Source organism: Lissotriton vulgaris, unplaced genomic scaffold (assembly GCF_964263255.1).
Source record: "Lissotriton vulgaris unplaced genomic scaffold, aLisVul1.2 SCAFFOLD_1981, whole genome shotgun sequence".
NCBI classification, from domain to species: Eukaryota; Metazoa; Chordata; class Amphibia; order Caudata; family Salamandridae; genus Lissotriton; species Lissotriton vulgaris.
The window spans coordinates 308,375-325,548 of record NW_028240700.1 but is presented as its reverse complement, the minus strand read 5'-3'; the positions used below and the strand labels follow the sequence as shown (position 1 = coordinate 325,548).

At 40.4% G+C, this 17,174-nt stretch overlaps 1 protein-coding gene across 1 annotated transcript in view; it reads right to left on the bottom strand.

Moving 5' to 3' along the window:
• The window catches only part of LOC147672901 (homeobox protein Hox-B13-like), a 38,027-nt gene extending 21,779 nt beyond the window's left edge, over positions 1-16,248 (bottom strand). Inside the window, exon 1 of the mRNA XM_086947934.1 lies at positions 15,528-16,248. Within this exon, the coding sequence (XP_086804060.1) occupies positions 15,528-16,248 (721 nt within the window). The remainder of the gene's footprint in view (positions 1-15,527) is intronic.
• Between the last annotated feature and the right edge of the window lie 926 nt (positions 16,249-17,174).

Below are 17,174 nucleotides of genomic sequence, written 5' to 3'. Positions count from 1 at the left end.
TCTCTACCCCACTCCAATTCAAGACAATCTGCCCCACTCCCATTTACCACACTCCACACCAAAACAATTTGTACCCACTCAATCCAAAACAATCTGCCCCACTACAATCCACTCCAATCTGCCCCACTCAAGTCTGCCCCTCTCCAATGTGCCCCATTCCAATCCGAAACAGTTTGATTCACTCTAGTCCGCCCCACTCCAATCTGCCCCATTCCAATTCAAAACAATCTGCCCCACACCAATCCGCCCCACTCCAATCTAATTCAACTCACCCCAATCCACCGAATCCATTCCAATTCACCCCCTTCCAATTCGCCACGGTCCTCCCCACTCTAATCAAATCCACCCCACATCAATCTAATTCACCCAAATCCATTTAATCCCACTCCAATCCATTCCACCTATCCCAAATCCAATCAACCCCACTCCAATCCATTCCCCCACCCTGATCCAAAAAACAGCCTTCCCACTCCAATCTGTCCTACATCAATTAGTCCCACTCCAATCCAAAGCAATCTGCCCCACTCCCACCCAACACAATCAACCCATTCCAATCTGCCCTACTCCAATCCAAAACAATCTGCCCCACTCCAAACCAAAACAATCTGCCCCACTCGAATCCAAGCCATCTGCCCCACTCCAACCCAAAACAATCTGCCCCACTCCAATCCAAGCCATCTGCCCCACTCCAATCCAAGCCATCTACCCCACTCCAACCCAAAACAATCTGCCTCACTCCAATCCAAAGCAATCTGCCCGCTCCAATCTGCCCCAATCCAATCCAAAACAATCCACCCCACTCCAATCCACCTCACCCCAATCTAATCCAACCCAATCCACCTCACCCCAATCCAATCCACCCCACTCCAATCCAATCAACCCAACTCTAATCCAATCCACCCAACGCCACACTGATTCAATTCACCCTAATCTAACCACCTCCAATCCACCCCACGACACTGCAATCCATCCCATCCCACCCCAATCCAATTCACCCCACCACAATCCAGTTCACCCCACCCCATTCCACTCAATCCAATCCAATCCACCCCATTGCACTCCAATGTATTCCACTTCAGTCAACTGCATGCCTATTTAATCCATCCAACTCAAATTCACCCCACCCCATTCCAGTCCATCCCCTCCAGTCCACCCCATCAAATTCAATCTACCCCAGTCCAGTCCACCTCTCTCCAGTCCACCCCACTCCAGTCCACCCTACCCCAATCCACCCTAGTCCAGTCTAATCCACCCCATCCCGTTCACACCAACTTCACTGCAGTACAATCCACCCCACTCTTCCACAATCCAATCCACCCCCCCAGCCCCCAGTTCAATCCATTCCACTCATTTCAATCCATCCTGCCCACCACACTCCAATCCACCCCACTCCAAACCAATCCACCCCACCCCACCCCAATCCTGTCAACCGCACTCTGGTCCAATCCACTCCACTCCATTCCACTGCATTCCAGTCCACCCCACTCCAATTCAATCCACCCCAGTCCAGTCCGCCCATCTCCAGTCCACCCCACTCCAGTCCGTCCTACCCCAATCCACACCACCCCATTTCAATCCACCCCACTCCAGTCTAATCCACCCCATTCTGTTCACCTCACTTCACTGCAGTACAATCCGCCTCACTCTACCACAATCCAATCCATCACACCCCAGTTCAATCAACTCCACTCAATCCAATCCACCCAGCCTACCACACTCTAATCCACCCCCTTCAATCCAATCCACCCCAGCCCAATCCTGTCATCCCCACTCCGGTCCAATCCACCCCGCTCCAATCCACCCACCCCACTCCAAGTTAATCCACCCCCTCCAGTCCAGTCCAAACCACCCCTCCACTCCACTCTAATTTACCCCACTTCAAACCACTCTACACTAATCCAATCCACACCACCCAATCCACCCCTCCCTAAATCACCACCCCTCCCCAAATCAATATAACCCAACCCACTCTAATCCACCTCACCCCATTTCAATCTGCCCCACTCCAATCCACCCCATCCAGTCCACCCACTACAATCCTCCCTTCTCCAATACACCCAATTACTTTAATCCAGTCCAACCCACTCCACCCTATTCCACCCCACTCTATGCCACTCCACGCCACTGCAAGCCATTCCACGCCACTGCACTGTATGACACTGCACTCTACAACCCTTTCTGCCACAGAACTCTACTCCCTCCACTCAACTCTACAACCCTTTACTCCCCCCACGCCACTCTAGGACACTTCATGCCACTAACTTTTAGCCATGCTGAACAGCAGCCGCACGTGTGTACAATATTGCAAAATCATATTGCCAAAGCCTATAGATCTTGCATATGCAAGACCTATTGGATTTGCCAATGATTGTTTCTTTTGGGTTGAGTACTCGATGAGAGTGCATGTGCTTTCCAGCCGTCTCTCTCATGTACTTTTCTTCCCCTGCACTCCATGTTGCTCTGTCGCATATGTGCTTTTCTTCCATGTTACACTCATTCCATTGCTTTCTCACCCATGTGCCTCTCCCTGCCCGTTCCACATTGCGCTGTCACCTGTATTGCTCACCCTGTGCCCCCTTTCTCTCTTACCTGCTACTTCTCCATCTTACTCCTGCCATCCTTATCACTTCTGTTCTCCCCACACGGTGTTTCACCCCACACATGCCCACTGCGTCGCAACCCCCCACCCCATCACACTGGACATCTTTGTTGCTACCTCAACCCTCACCCTGTGTTGTTCCTCCCACCTATGCTTAAAAAACAGCTTTTTTTTAATTTCCCGATTCAACAATGATGACTGCTACATCTTAGGGCATTTTAGTACTTGGCTTTCTTTGGTCATGCTGCACAGTATCAGGAATGTTGTACAGCATGGCTAAAAACCATAGGCAAAGCCAATACGACCAAAGGGTGAGACCTATTCGCTTTGCTAATTCTTTTTGGTTTAATGCACATCACAGAAAAATATGAATGTTTTGGAACAAATATAATGTACTATTGCCTTTGAATTACTGTAACATGAAGACAGTCTAAACACAAAAGATTAAAAAAAATGTTTTAAAGGATATAAAATTACAAGAAAATGGGATTGGCAAAGCAATGTACTGGCTCACTAGCCCAGGCACTGAAATGCACTTTTATTGTAGGAAAATGTACACGTAATCTGGAAAAGAATTGTCACAATACAAGATAGCCAGTAACTGAAAAGGGCTGTGGTTGGTGGAAGCAAAATGTGAATAACAGTTGAACAGACCAAAGGACGATGGGGGATATATTAAAGTATGTATTCTATATTTATGATTTTTTGTAATTACATTACGCTAACGAGACATCTAAAGCTGAGTCTAGGCCAGACCCGATAAACACTTACTTTACATTATCCTCCTACATTTTTAAGAATAGAAGACGAGTGATGTATTTTCTCCTTTACTTTAACCTATTTATCACAGAATGTAGATATTTTTAATTGTTGTTCATTGTGTATTGACTATGCAGAATCTACTAGGAAAGTATAGAAGGAGTCATGTTATGTTATATGTTGTTTTATTACGCGCTCAATTACTACCGGAGAATCCTGGCACGGAATGAAAAGAAAGGAAAAAGCCAAAAGAAAAAACAGAGCAAGTAGTGAAGTCATTGAGGTTTGGTTATTGAAAATCGTACTAATCTGACATCATATTAGTGATACTAGTTTTGATAACAGTTGAGATGTCACTGTTGTACTGGTCACCTTGCAGCAAATATCAATGATTCTGGTAGTTTATATGAACATCACTCGTAACTTGGCAATGTTTCAGCAATGCCCAACTACCTTTTATCAATATAGGTAAAGAATTTCAAAGTTTATGAAGTATTCTTCAAATTTGTTTTCAAGAACTTTTTTGCATGGGATACTCAAGAGAGAATACTAAAAGCGGAATGGCTAAGACTGCATCAAATATATATAAATATGATGTGCGTTTATATATGTGTGTGTATATATACATATGTGTGTGCATGTGTGTGTGTGTGTGTATATATATATATATATATCCCAAGCACAGTCCACTGTAAATGTGTCAGCCGACACAAACAGGAGCACACCGCAAGTCCGTGCAAAAAAATGTATTTATTTCATAAATGGAAAACCGCCCTCCAGCGTTGACAGGAGCGTTTCGCCGCTCTGGCTTTGTCAATGTCAATGACTTTGATAAAGTGTCACCATTTTAAAGTGAAAAAGTGCGCGTGCATGTTTAAAATCAATGGTAAACATGAAAGAAGGCTCAGTTAATGCTAAATGCTGTACTTTCACGTCGGCCATCTTAACATGTAGTTCAGTTTCAATAAATACACCATGTTAAAAGCACTTTCCGCTTGAATCGAGGCACATCATTACGTTTTCAGAAAAGAAACATTAAAAGGATAAGATTATATCAAAGTAATGCATTCGAAAAAAGAAGGAAAACCAAAGTAACAATATACAATGCTTCCTCTCTGTGCCTATTTGCCTTCCAATGCCATTGTAAATACAGTGACAGTAGTAGTGGTGTCTCTCATGATTATTTAATATCGACTTAAGGAGTTATATTTTCATCTTAAATTTAATGAAAAGGCAGACGTAAGTGCTAAAGCTATAGCCCTGAATGAGCTGGGTTCAAACATGGAGCAAAAGGAGGCAAGATACTCTATTAAAACCAATTTGTGCTACTTAGCCAAAGGCAAATAGTATTGTATATTGTTACTTTGGTTTTCCTTCTTTTTTCCTTTTTCAAATGCACTACTTTGATATAATCTTATCCTTTTAATGTTTCTGTTCTGAAAATGGAATGATGTGCCTCGATTCGGGCGGAAATTGCTTTTAATATGGTGCATTTATTGAAACTGAACTACATGTTAAGATGGCCGACGTGAAAGTATTGCATTTAGCATTAACTGAGTCTTCTTTCATGTTTACCATTGATTGTAAACACTTATTCACTTTCAAATGGTGTACCTTTATCAAAGTCATTGACATTGACAAAGCCAGAGCGGCAAAACGTGTCTGTCAACGCTGGAGGGGGGTTTTCCATTTAAAAAATAAATACATTTTTTGCATGGACTTGCGGTGTGCTCCTGTTTGTGTCGGCTGACACATTTACAGTGGACTGTGCTTGGGAAGTTTACGCGGCTCACCACTGCGTTCAGGAAGCACCCGAGGTGTGTGGCGCAAAGGCAGTGGTTCAAAACCTTGTTTCAGATATATATATATATATATATATATATATATATATATATATATATATATATATATATATATATATATATATATATATATATATATAATGCACATAATACACAACTCGACAGCCATGTTGTTTTTCAGTTCACTTTTTTGTAACTCAGCCGCTGGCAAATATTTGTTTTTTTTTCATGGCAGTCGACATAACTAGTTAATTTCAGTGTTTTTGCATGTTTGAATCTCAAACTTACCTCATTTTTTTGCCTGTCTTTTTTCAGTGAATTTCAGTGGCTTTACTAAGATTTACCTATTTTAAACCCCTGCTGTGCACTGCCTTCAGCCAGTCCATGAGCCCAATCACCCAAGGATCTCCAAAGCATGCTACGCATAGCCTTTAGCAGTGAACAACTGGGGTTGCCCGCACGAACTGGCAAGTATCCAGACCTTGCGCCCAACATGCCACTGCCACCCATCATTGGGGGTTGGGCACAGGACCTGACATGCGTGCTGGCACTGCACCCTACTTTCGACCTTCCGACCTTTGTTTCCGTGCCTGGATCTCGCGAGTTGGAAGGAACTCGTGAGTCAAGCACAAAATGGCCGCCAAAGTCAGCACCTAAAATGGCCGCTGGTGTGCTCGCGTGTCACCTCGAACTTGTGAATCGCCCTTTGAAAACATTGCTTTCCACATGTCTGGGTACCCATAACCACTGCCCAGCGGTGGGCCACTTTTGGGCCCATGGTTGTGTACATTTCTTTTTCACAGTGTGAAACTCGCATGCCAGTATGGTCTAAAAAATAATTCCAGCCATAACCTAGCCAATAATACTGTCTTAAAATCTGAATCTGTGATTACCAAGATTAACTTGCGAGTTTAAGCAGTAGAGCTATACAAAAGTGTTAAGACTTTAATGCCTTCACTGCACCTTTTTCAAACAGTAATATCTCAAAAACAACTGAACACACCAAACCAAAAAAACACATATTTTGAATTAAGATCTACTTTCATGCTAAGTTTGGAGTAAATCCACTCAGGCTTTAAATGAGATCAACATTTTCTATGGAAGCTAAATAGGAATCCACTCTTTTTTTAACCCCTTTTAACTTTTTTACTAATGCATGGATCTTCACAAAACTTGCCATGCAAAAACATAGCTGACTGATTTCACCGGTTTTCAAATGTCATACAAATCTGTGCACATGGCCAAACGTTATAGGCAAATCAAAATGGAAAGTGTGACTCAAACATACCTACACAGTGGCTATTTATATATATAGAGAGAGATTTGTGTGTATATATATATATATATATATATATATATATATATATATATATATATATATATATATATATATATATATATATATATATATATATATATATATATATATATATATATATATATATAAGCAGAACTTCGTCTTCAGAGCACCAAAATGCATTTGTGTATATATATATATATATTTATGTAAAATTACATTCAATAGGTAACAAAACATTTGTTCGGCGCTAAACTTTCAGTGAAAAAGCTTAATGTTCCATGATCAAGAGATAACTGTTATTTGATAGATATTTTAAAGTCCTTGAACTGTGAATATTTCTAAGAAATCTCTTTTCATTGTCACAGATAAATATTTCTTTTGTCATGATAAACCCTCCGGAGTCGGTCATTGGTAACAGTACAATTAATATTATTAACATTATTTTTATTTTTAACACACAAAAGTTATGCCGTCATACCTCCTTTTGGTTTGGTAGACTGCACTGATATGATACAGGTTTTAACAATTTCTATGGATGGCCAATATATTCGGTGCTCTTAATTATTAAGTAGTAAAAAGTTACTGTGTCTTAGGAGCATAGCTTTTGCAGTATCCATATGTGAAGTCTTGCTCAAGTTGGGTCTATTGTATACGATTATGTGTCGATTCGTACCGTGTGGTTTGTAAAATGTAGTGGTAGTGTGGGTTCATCCAGAATCTAACTGAGAGTATTTGTCTGTGTGCCTGAGTGGGATAATCTCTATGCTAGTAAAAATGTATAATCAAATCAAACAGGTGTGCAAAAAGGCACCTAGAAGAACTTTGAGTTGCTGATAAATCCACTTAGTGTTAAGGTGATATTGACAACCAATTCCTCATCAAAATTTAAGCCATCAGGGGGTTTTGTTTGAGGGTCCATGATATATTTCAACATAAGGATTCTAATGGTTGCTGCAAATAAGCGCCCTCTGTTGTAATGATAGAATTATGGGTGTAATTTCCGAAAGAGATTTGGTATCAGCAGTAGTAGCTGTGCGTCCCGATACAGAGGAACCACATAGTGTGTGTATATATATGTGAATATATATATATATATATATATATATATATATATATATATATATATATATATATATATACACATATATATATACAAAAAGGTTACAAGGACTTTATAGTTAGGAAATAGCATGAGGAAATGTTGAAATTCACTAAAAAAACAAGGGTTACAAGGATGTTATAATTAGGAAATATAATTTTAAAAACTTTAGAAATTCACTGGAAAAAAAAGTTTACAGGGACGTTATATTTAGGCTCAGATTTTACATGCACAAAACCATGGAAATTCACCAGTTATAGTTATCTCAAATAACTATAACTCGTGCCCTAAAGTAACTATAATTCGTGCCTCCGCCACACACAGTTTTCTCATCAACAATTTAATTGCAAATGTTGCTGTGATATTATCAAGGAGGTCATTGAAGATGACATGAGTGATGTAACATGTGGGGTAATTAGCAAGGCGAGTGCGTGAGTGATAGTTACCTTAGGGCAGGAGTAACAAACAGGGTGATTTGCACAATGTCCCTTGCATGCCTGTTCTTTTGTGATTAAAGGAGCGAGAAATATATATATATATATATACAAGATAAGATCGTATTACATTTTGGATGTCAGCTTCTGTGTCAAGGAAAGTAAGATTCATACAAAAGTGCACAGAACAATAACAGCGGCTAACTCCACTTTTCATGCTAATAGTGGATCCCCAAAAAATCTTAAAATGGAGGCTACCTTATGGTTAATTTTTAAGAGTGTATAGAATGTGTTCTATGGATGAAGAGTTTGCTAATGAAATACAAGTAATGAGACAAAGATTTAAAGCTTGTGCATATCTGAAAGAGGTTTTGATTGCTGCCATAGATAGAGCTAGTTCTATAATCAGGGAATTAATGCTATACAATAATGACAGATCAATGGAAAGAAAGAGAAAATATAAAAGATGTCAAGAGACTATAAAGGGTTGAATCTTCTTGAAGTATAACTGGCACAATCAGAGTTCCAAAAGATTTTAAGAAGAAACTGGAATATATTATTTCATGATGAGCAACTTAAGGGTTTTGTGAGTCCAAATCCTAGCATGACTGTATGACATATCCACAATCTGGGTGATATTTTCACAAATGTTTTTTTCAACCTGAATGACGGGAAAAAATATTGGTTGGGCAAAGATGGAATTGGCTTTGTTAAATGCAGTTCCTGTAAAGCATGTAAATTTGTAAACGAAAAAAAGCCCTTTAGAACTTTGGATGGTCAGGAGAGTGAAATAAAAGAAAGAATTATGTGCAAAACTGAGCACCATCAAGAATTTGCAGACTATGATTTTGCAACATATTAGAGCCATTAAGAACTGTATTAAAAAGTATCCAATTGTGAAACATTTGATTGAAAGACATACTGGCTTGTTGAAGGATTTTAGATTTTATGCCATTAAATATGTAAAGGCACATCCTAGCGGTGGAGATCGGGAATTGGAACTAAGGAGGAATAAATCAAGGATGGTTTTGTTAGTGGGAACAGAAAACCATTGGGTAAATTATTTAGATGCTGAACTTCATGTTCAACTTTAGAAACCTAAAAATGATATGAATCTTGTGTGCCACTCTGATCTGATATTCTTATGGACTGGTATTGGACCTGGACATGTTTTATACATCATCAACATGCTCTTTTGACTTCAATACTTTAATACTGTAGAAGAGGTTTACAGTTTTGGACTAATGATGCATAAAATAATTAACAGCTTTAGCAGATGTAGCACCTTTTGACCCAGAAGGGTGTGTTTTTTGGAGTATATATTATGCGATATATGAATTGTACAACTGCAATTGCATCTTGGCACTACGGAACTTTAAGGGTGAGTTTTATGCTAAACGGGAGGAATTGGGTAATGGTTCGTGTACTGTGATGCATTAGCACTTTACTAATATGTGAAGACTTGGTTTTGGATTGATTGGGACCATACGTGTTTAGATCGAACTTTCATGATTTGAATTGATGTAGTTGAAATGACAATTTGGCACTGTAACATTTAATTAGTTTAGTTATGTATAACCCATAATACATCATGGGATTATTCAGGAGATGTGATGCATTTGCACATTAGGATGGGATTTCCTATTTATCCTGATATGTTTGTGCTCATACCTTTAAAGGGTACCACTTTCCACCATGATATACTGTTCTTTCTCGATTTAGGTACTGTTTTGTAATTGCACTATAACTGGGATTTTTTAAGGAATATTTCATATATATTGGTTAGGCTAAAATTGTACTGGATAGTAAGATAATGATATATGATTCTTGCTTCACTATGAATTTACATTGTATACATTTAAGGAACTTGATTATAATTTAGATTTCTGATGACACTATGTTGACACCTTGTTTGCGTTAACAAAATTGTCATGATAAGGCTCATGGTTTAGTGGTTCCTGAAGAACTATAACTGAGGTAAGACTTAACTTTGTTAAAATGGTGGTGTGACGAGAATATAAGGGAGTCCAGTTGCTGGTATAAGCCGAAACGCGTCTGCCGTTATTTCCTATGGTGAAATGTAATGCAGAAGAAAATTTAAATGTCAAAATGATGATTTGGTCATAGTGAATTTCAATGTTGTCCCGGTGTCACCAGACTTGGGCCGTAGTGAAAAGCCAATAGAGAAGGGTCATCAGGAGATATTTTATATATATGTAAATGTGTGTGTGTGTATAACCAACTAATGGTGAGTATATACACATACATGGATTGACAATGGCTGTTGCTACCGCCGAAACGCATTCCTCCTGTTTGCTGGGTTGAGGAAGGCCCAACACAACAAAGACGCCTTATCCCTGCTGTGCGTGCTCTCTTCCGTTCAAGAGTGAGGGTTGTGATGATATTCACAGTTAGTTGGTTAGTTATAATTCAGTAAACACAAAACGTAAACAATTAAATAGTGGTGTTGTGGCAAATTTAATGTTTACATTTAGTGCTCTTTGAATTGTACCCAACCTTCAACTGTGATTTTTCTCAGTGATTAAGCCGCATTCACCTTGTACCAATACCTTTCACCTTGGAGCTTGCACAGGTACTACGCTCAGCCTCAGCCTTGATGACTTTACTCATTTTTTCAATTAAATTAAATTGGTGACTTTCATGAAATTTTCAAATTTGAGAAAATTATGGTTTTGGGGAAACACTGCTTGTCTCTGAATACAAAATGGTGTCTGCTTGCACACTAATTTTAGAAAAAATCATGAATTTAGTCTATGCTAAAAGCATTTTGGACTATTTTTCATATATTTTTCCATACCTCTATTACCATATCCACCACACCGACCCCCAGCTGTTTAAACCATCCATCATGCTTTCCCTTTGCTCTGCGATTTTTTTCCACGACGCGCAATTGATTGAAAAAATTAATTAAGCCACTGACAGCAAGTCACATTCTTGAAAAATTAAAATATGCTTGAAGGAACTTTTCAAGTTTCTCACTTGCAAGTTTAAGTGGGCTCTCCAGTATAGAGAAAAAAAGACACAATTACCAATAATTGGCGTGCAAGCATATTCCTTTGTTTGATGGTGTCACTGGGGCTTGAGACATCTTGTGACATCATTCACTGGATGGCCCCTTTAAATGGACAGTCTATCTCTGAATTTTAACTCTTTTGTACCCACTCACTAAATGTTTTGAATGTTGATATCTCAAACGCTATTAAACAGATTCACACCAAATCAAAAACAGCCCTCTTTTTGAGGAAGTTTCTACTTTCATGACAAGTTTGTTGTAAATCCATTCCAAAGATTCTACTGTATCTGTGAGCTAAAACAAAAGTTTCATTTTTTTTTAAAGTCCTCCTTTAACTCCTTTACCCTTGAAGGGATTTGGGCGGAACTTCGCAACCCACACCTTAGCTCGTATTGCTATGGGTGAGCAAACTGTTCCATAGATTTATCAAATAGCGCCAACTTTTATAGCAACCTAGAACATTTTCAATGTGAAGAATTGCTTAACTTTACCTACTGAGTCACTAGTATGACTGTTTGATGTATATATTCCAAATAAGCGCATCCACAAAGATGAATATGCATCGAGTGTCCGGTGCAGTTTTGCCGGGAAAATTGACCAAGGCCATATTCATGGCAGAAACGCATTATAGGTTGTTGGGTTATTAAATAGAATTGCATTATACACCTTCAGTGCGAGTTTTCATCTTTGTGGATGTGCCTATTATGAATTTTATTACTAGACTGCCCTGTCAGTCAAACGTGACACCCCTGCCATGGTAGATGTTCTGTGAGGGGTTGTATGTTTTTGGGTGTGTGTGTGTGTGAAGATCATACTCACCTAGTTATTGTGCTGTTACCTCATTGAGCAGATTGAACCCCTTTTGCTCTGATTATGGTTAAACCCATGTGTGTATCATTATTGCCCACAGAAAAAGAACATCATATCCAACAATGCATTGTGGGAAGGTTGGTTACATAGGTAACCATACATGGCAAATGTCAGTGCCTTCTATTCTTAGGAGTGTAACCGTAATGTTATTTAATTTTAAAATATTTCGATTGAATATTCATTTCTTTTTGTAAATTGGGTTAATTTGTGATCTCAGTAGAAAATCATAATGTTTCATAGTGAACTTCTTAGATTGTTTAATGATAAACTTTAACCACTGCCTACCGTGCCCAGAGGCATGCCCAAACGTGGTGCACGGGGGTGGGGGGACTTTTGTTGTTACTTAAGCCCAGGACTCATCATCTTCATGTATAAGTCATACCTATGATGGTACTTAAATTGAAACAAGTTCTACAGACCATGACAAGCATTGTTAAGTCAATCTAAGTGCTACATAGTAGGGTTTTTGAACCACAAGTCAGATCCCTGGAGCCTCCCCTTAAATATGTTTTTCTAATTAAATGGGATATCCATATGGGGGCTACCTTGCTGCATCGTGGCAGTGAGGTGCGCCCAGCCCGCACTCATATATTCCTGAATAATTTTTCACACTGTCGATGCAAACCAGGTTTGCAGTTGGCAGACTTCAAAATGGCTGCCTGATCGAAAATGTTCACTCCAATCAGACTACCAGCTCAGATCCGGCTTTTGAAATCCGTGTACCTCTATTTCCGGTTTAAGCAACCAATTAGCAATATAGTAATACACTCCTTTGACATTGTTTTTCAATGTCAAAATGTAAAGGATATTAAAAAAGCAGGTGGATATACATTAAAATTAAATGAAGAACACATGGAAAATTGGCCTATACCTTTAAGTCAATCTTCGTGTTCATCCATCCAGCACATTTTTCTTTTTTCCTTGACAAATTTCCTACAGATGGTACAATAGAAAATGCAACTTCTGCTTCCCCATTAAAAACCTGCTTTACTAATCTGCATAAACGTTTTTAATATCAAACAGACGTGTGCAGGTACCTTTTTGTGACTTTTTTTTTGCACATTTGTCTAGCGAAGCAAAAGCAATCAAAAATCAAAAAAAGGGCTCTTTTAATAAAAAATTTGATTGAGACAGTCACTCTTCATGACTCGCTAATTAGAAGTCTGCTCTCTACTGATATCGCCTAAACAAGATATCAAATATTTATCAGGTGTTACATAATTGCCATAAAGTAGAAACTTGCACTAACAAAAAAGCTAAAAAAAAATTAATGTAATATAAAAATAATTAGCCAGTGTATAGTGTGTATCATACTCAGCGGTTAGGGGCCTTCTTGGTCAGCACTATATAAACTTAAAATTGATGGATGGATTCAGTAATTCCTTCTTTCTTTGTGTACAAACAATCACTATTGGGCCTTGCAATTTGTTATCAGGTTACAAGTATCAAACATGATTATATGACTATATTCCACAGTTATCTGTTACGTATCATTTCTATCTTTCTCTGTTTCTAGATAGATATATAGAGTAGATAGATAGATAGATAGATAGATAGATAGATAGATAGATAGATAGATAGATAGATAGATAGATAGATAGATAGATAGATAGATAAATAGATAGATAGAAGCAAACACATATATAAATATATGTAGAGAGATTATATATAGCAGGTAACTGACTAATACGGTTCAATATTCCATTGAGTCGTTTTGATGACATAATAAACCATGAGGCCAAAGGCTGAGTGGTTTGTAAATGTCCCCAGAACCTCGAAGTAGCAATAAAGGACCATCTCACACGTTATCCATTATGTATTTGTTTATATTCCATTTTATTCTGTTTTCTTCAAAGTACAGTTAACAGTATCACTGATTGGAATTGCCATTTTAACGTCTGTTTTTTCTTTCATAAATTGTTGATATAGGAATCAACAACAGTGGGAACCAGTGGATGCAAACTGTGGCTGCACCATTCGCCACATAATTATGGATTTACTGCATTTACCACATAACCTACATAGTTTGCAGATTTGACGAAAATGTTCCTGCTATCTGTGTCAAATGGATGAAAACAATATCACCAGAAAAATTGTCTCAAAATGTGCATTTTGGCTGCACAGTGTATGCCACATTATCATGCTATCCCTTCACAATGGTACAGCGATGCAGTGAGTTTGGAGGCTGTTATTATAATGATACTGTGATTAGTGAAATATTTTCCATATTTCACAGTTCCCTGTGCATTATATTTTTTGTACCTTGAGTTTTCTGGAAAATAAGCACACAAACATATAGATAGATAGATAGATAGATAGATAGATAGATAGATAGATAGATAGATAGATAGATAGATAGATAGATAGATAGATAGATAGATAGATAGATAGATAGATATTCTGTGTTTTTCTTGGTGTGTTTATGTATGGATATATGTTTTGTAGTTGAATTTATATAGCTCCACATATCCCTGACGAGGCGCCAAATCTCATTAGGAGACAGCTAGCACAGAACTGTCTGTTTTGTTTGGTTGGAAGGATTGTGGGTGTATTGAGGCCTGTGTGGAAAGTGTTTTGTTGTTTCACATATATATATGTGTGTGTGTATACCTATGTATTAAGTGAATGAATATATGTGCATATCTGTAGCACTGAGCACTTCACTTTAGCTATTGATATTTATCCACACAAATGTACGTGTATTTGTGCCTGTTTATAAACACACACTACGTGCTATGTATGTGTGTGCACGCGAGTGTATGTGTGCATCTCGTTAACGTGTGCGTGCAGGTATGCTGTTTCATCCAGCAGCATGGCTGTTGTTCTGGTGTATACTGCTAGTGACCTGTGATCTCGCTGGGGCTAACTACCTCCTCCAGAGTCCTCTACCATACACCGTGTACTAACTGTGTCTATTATTCCCTCACTCCTCCACAATTAGTATTACCCATATTTGTGCATCTTTTGTACCAACAAAGGTAGGCAGTTCTACTTTCTCTGGAAAATATTAGAATGTTTTCTGGGCGCTGATCACACTCTAGAATATCTTAAACAAATACATAAATGGTTGATCTGTCGCTGTATCTATCTATGCATAAATGCGGGCATAATATCTACATACATATGCATCAATTTTCGATATACCTATGTGTGTGTTACTGCCATCGCGTGTCTGTGCGTGCGTCATGAGTGTTATTTCTTAATGTATAGATCATGGGGAAAAAATATATATATATATATATATATATATATATATATATATATATATATATATATATATATATATACACATATATACACACATATATAGAGAAATATGTACAGATATATAGATAGATAGATAGTTCTACAATGGCTGTCTATGTAACCATTTAGTCTCCTTCTTTGTGGAGTGTATTCTCCATTGATGTACCTATTTAAGGCCTCTGTGATTCGTACCTAGCGTTATTTCCACAGGTCTGCACGGACCGGTCTGTATTGTTATTTATGTACCTCTTTAAGGCCTCTATAAGGCGCACCTCACGTTTTTCCACAGGTCTCTACTGACCGGTCCGTGTTGTGTTATTTATGCCGGTGACGATGGGCAGTTTGTAAGTGGCCTGTGGGCTTCGCAGTTGGTGACTTTCTTACCTGTGAATTGGCTCTTCCATGGCGACCCAGCCGGGCTCTGGTCCTTGGGGCAGCACACCTGGTTATTCCAACCCCAGTGCTGGAAGGTGTCTGAAGGATGGGGCTCGCCGGGCCCCCCGCCGATGCTCTGCACCACGGAGAGGTCCAAGTAGCTGGCCATGGGCTGGTAAGGGCCTCCGTAGCCCGAATAGAAGGCCACCTCCTTAGGGCGAAGCTCCTCCGGGCCCCCGGGCGTGTCCGTGTACTTCTCAGCGGGGTACCCCGAGAGGGAGCAGGCCTTCAGGGGGGCTCGGGCCACGCGGCACGAGTAGTACCCCCCTCCGAAGTAACCGCAGCCCAGAGCGGGCGCCGTGGAGCCGTGGCACGAGGGGGCACAGGGCTTCCCGTGGTCCACCGAGCTGGCCGGCAGGTCCATAATGGAGTAACCTGCGGCCACGGGGGTGGGCGAGTGCCTCCCCAAGGCTGAGGAAGGGCCCCCCAAGGCCGAGGAGTGTCCCCCCAAGACTGAAGGGGTCACCCCCAGAGCCGAAGTATGGCTGCCACCCATGGTTGGAGAGTGGCCCCCCATTTCGGAAGAGTGACCCCCAGACGGTCCCATTACACCCCTGCTGTGGAAGGGGCCGCCCCCCAGGAAGCCATCCATGCCCCCGGCGGCGGGGCCGTTCAGGGCCGAGCTCCGGGAGCTCCTGCTGCAGCCTGGGGGAGCTTGGGAGGGCTGCATGGCTTCATCCTGCCTGCTGTCGACGCACTGAACGTGAGTCTGGCAGCGGCCGCGCCCATTGGCTGCCTCCAGCCCGCGGGGGGAGCATGGGGGTAATAAAGTGTCAGGGCAGAGTTTGTGACAGGAAGAGCGCCGTGCACCTCACGAGGGGGGAGGGAGGAGGCTGGAAACGGAAAGGACATGCAGCCGCGACATGTGACGGGCTGCGAGTGGGACAGGTACAGCCCGAGGATTGTGTGCGTGTGTTTAGGAGCTGTCAACGTTTCCTTTGTGAACCAGCTACGCTTATATGAAAGTACACCGAGAAAGATAAATGGATTGGTTATATATCGACATCTAAATATCTTAACAAACACACAGACACTCGTTTGCACACAGTCCCATGATCAGGGTACTGTTAGCCAAATACACTCTTACTACAAAAATCCAAAGAGGGAAGACATTAGAGGCTTATTTATGAGAGACTTGTTCTGTCACTTTTTTTGATGCTCCGGCGGCGCGAGCCTCTCAATCATATCTATGAGGCCACAGGAAGCCACTCTGCGTTGCTTCGGGTGGCCTTATAGATTTGGAGTAAGACAAAGCAGCGCAAGTCGCTGCGTTGCCTGACTATGGGTCAGGGAGGCGTTCCATGGGCGTTGCGGTGGGCTTTCCCACTCAACACCCATGGATTTTGACACATCCCCATGGTTAATTATTCATGTAAACCTGGGGCAGCACCAAAACCTCACGCCTCCCTGGAGCAGGCGTAAGGAGTAGACATATTTTTAATATCTCCTTGTTATTTCTTTTTTCCATGTGTGTTGAGAAACACGCCTCTCGGGATTGTTTTTGTGTGGGAAGGTGCCCCTTCCTGCACAAAAACAATTCTGTATGCAACACAGGCACCCTTGCTGCCTGCATTGGCGCTAGGCAGCAGAGTATGC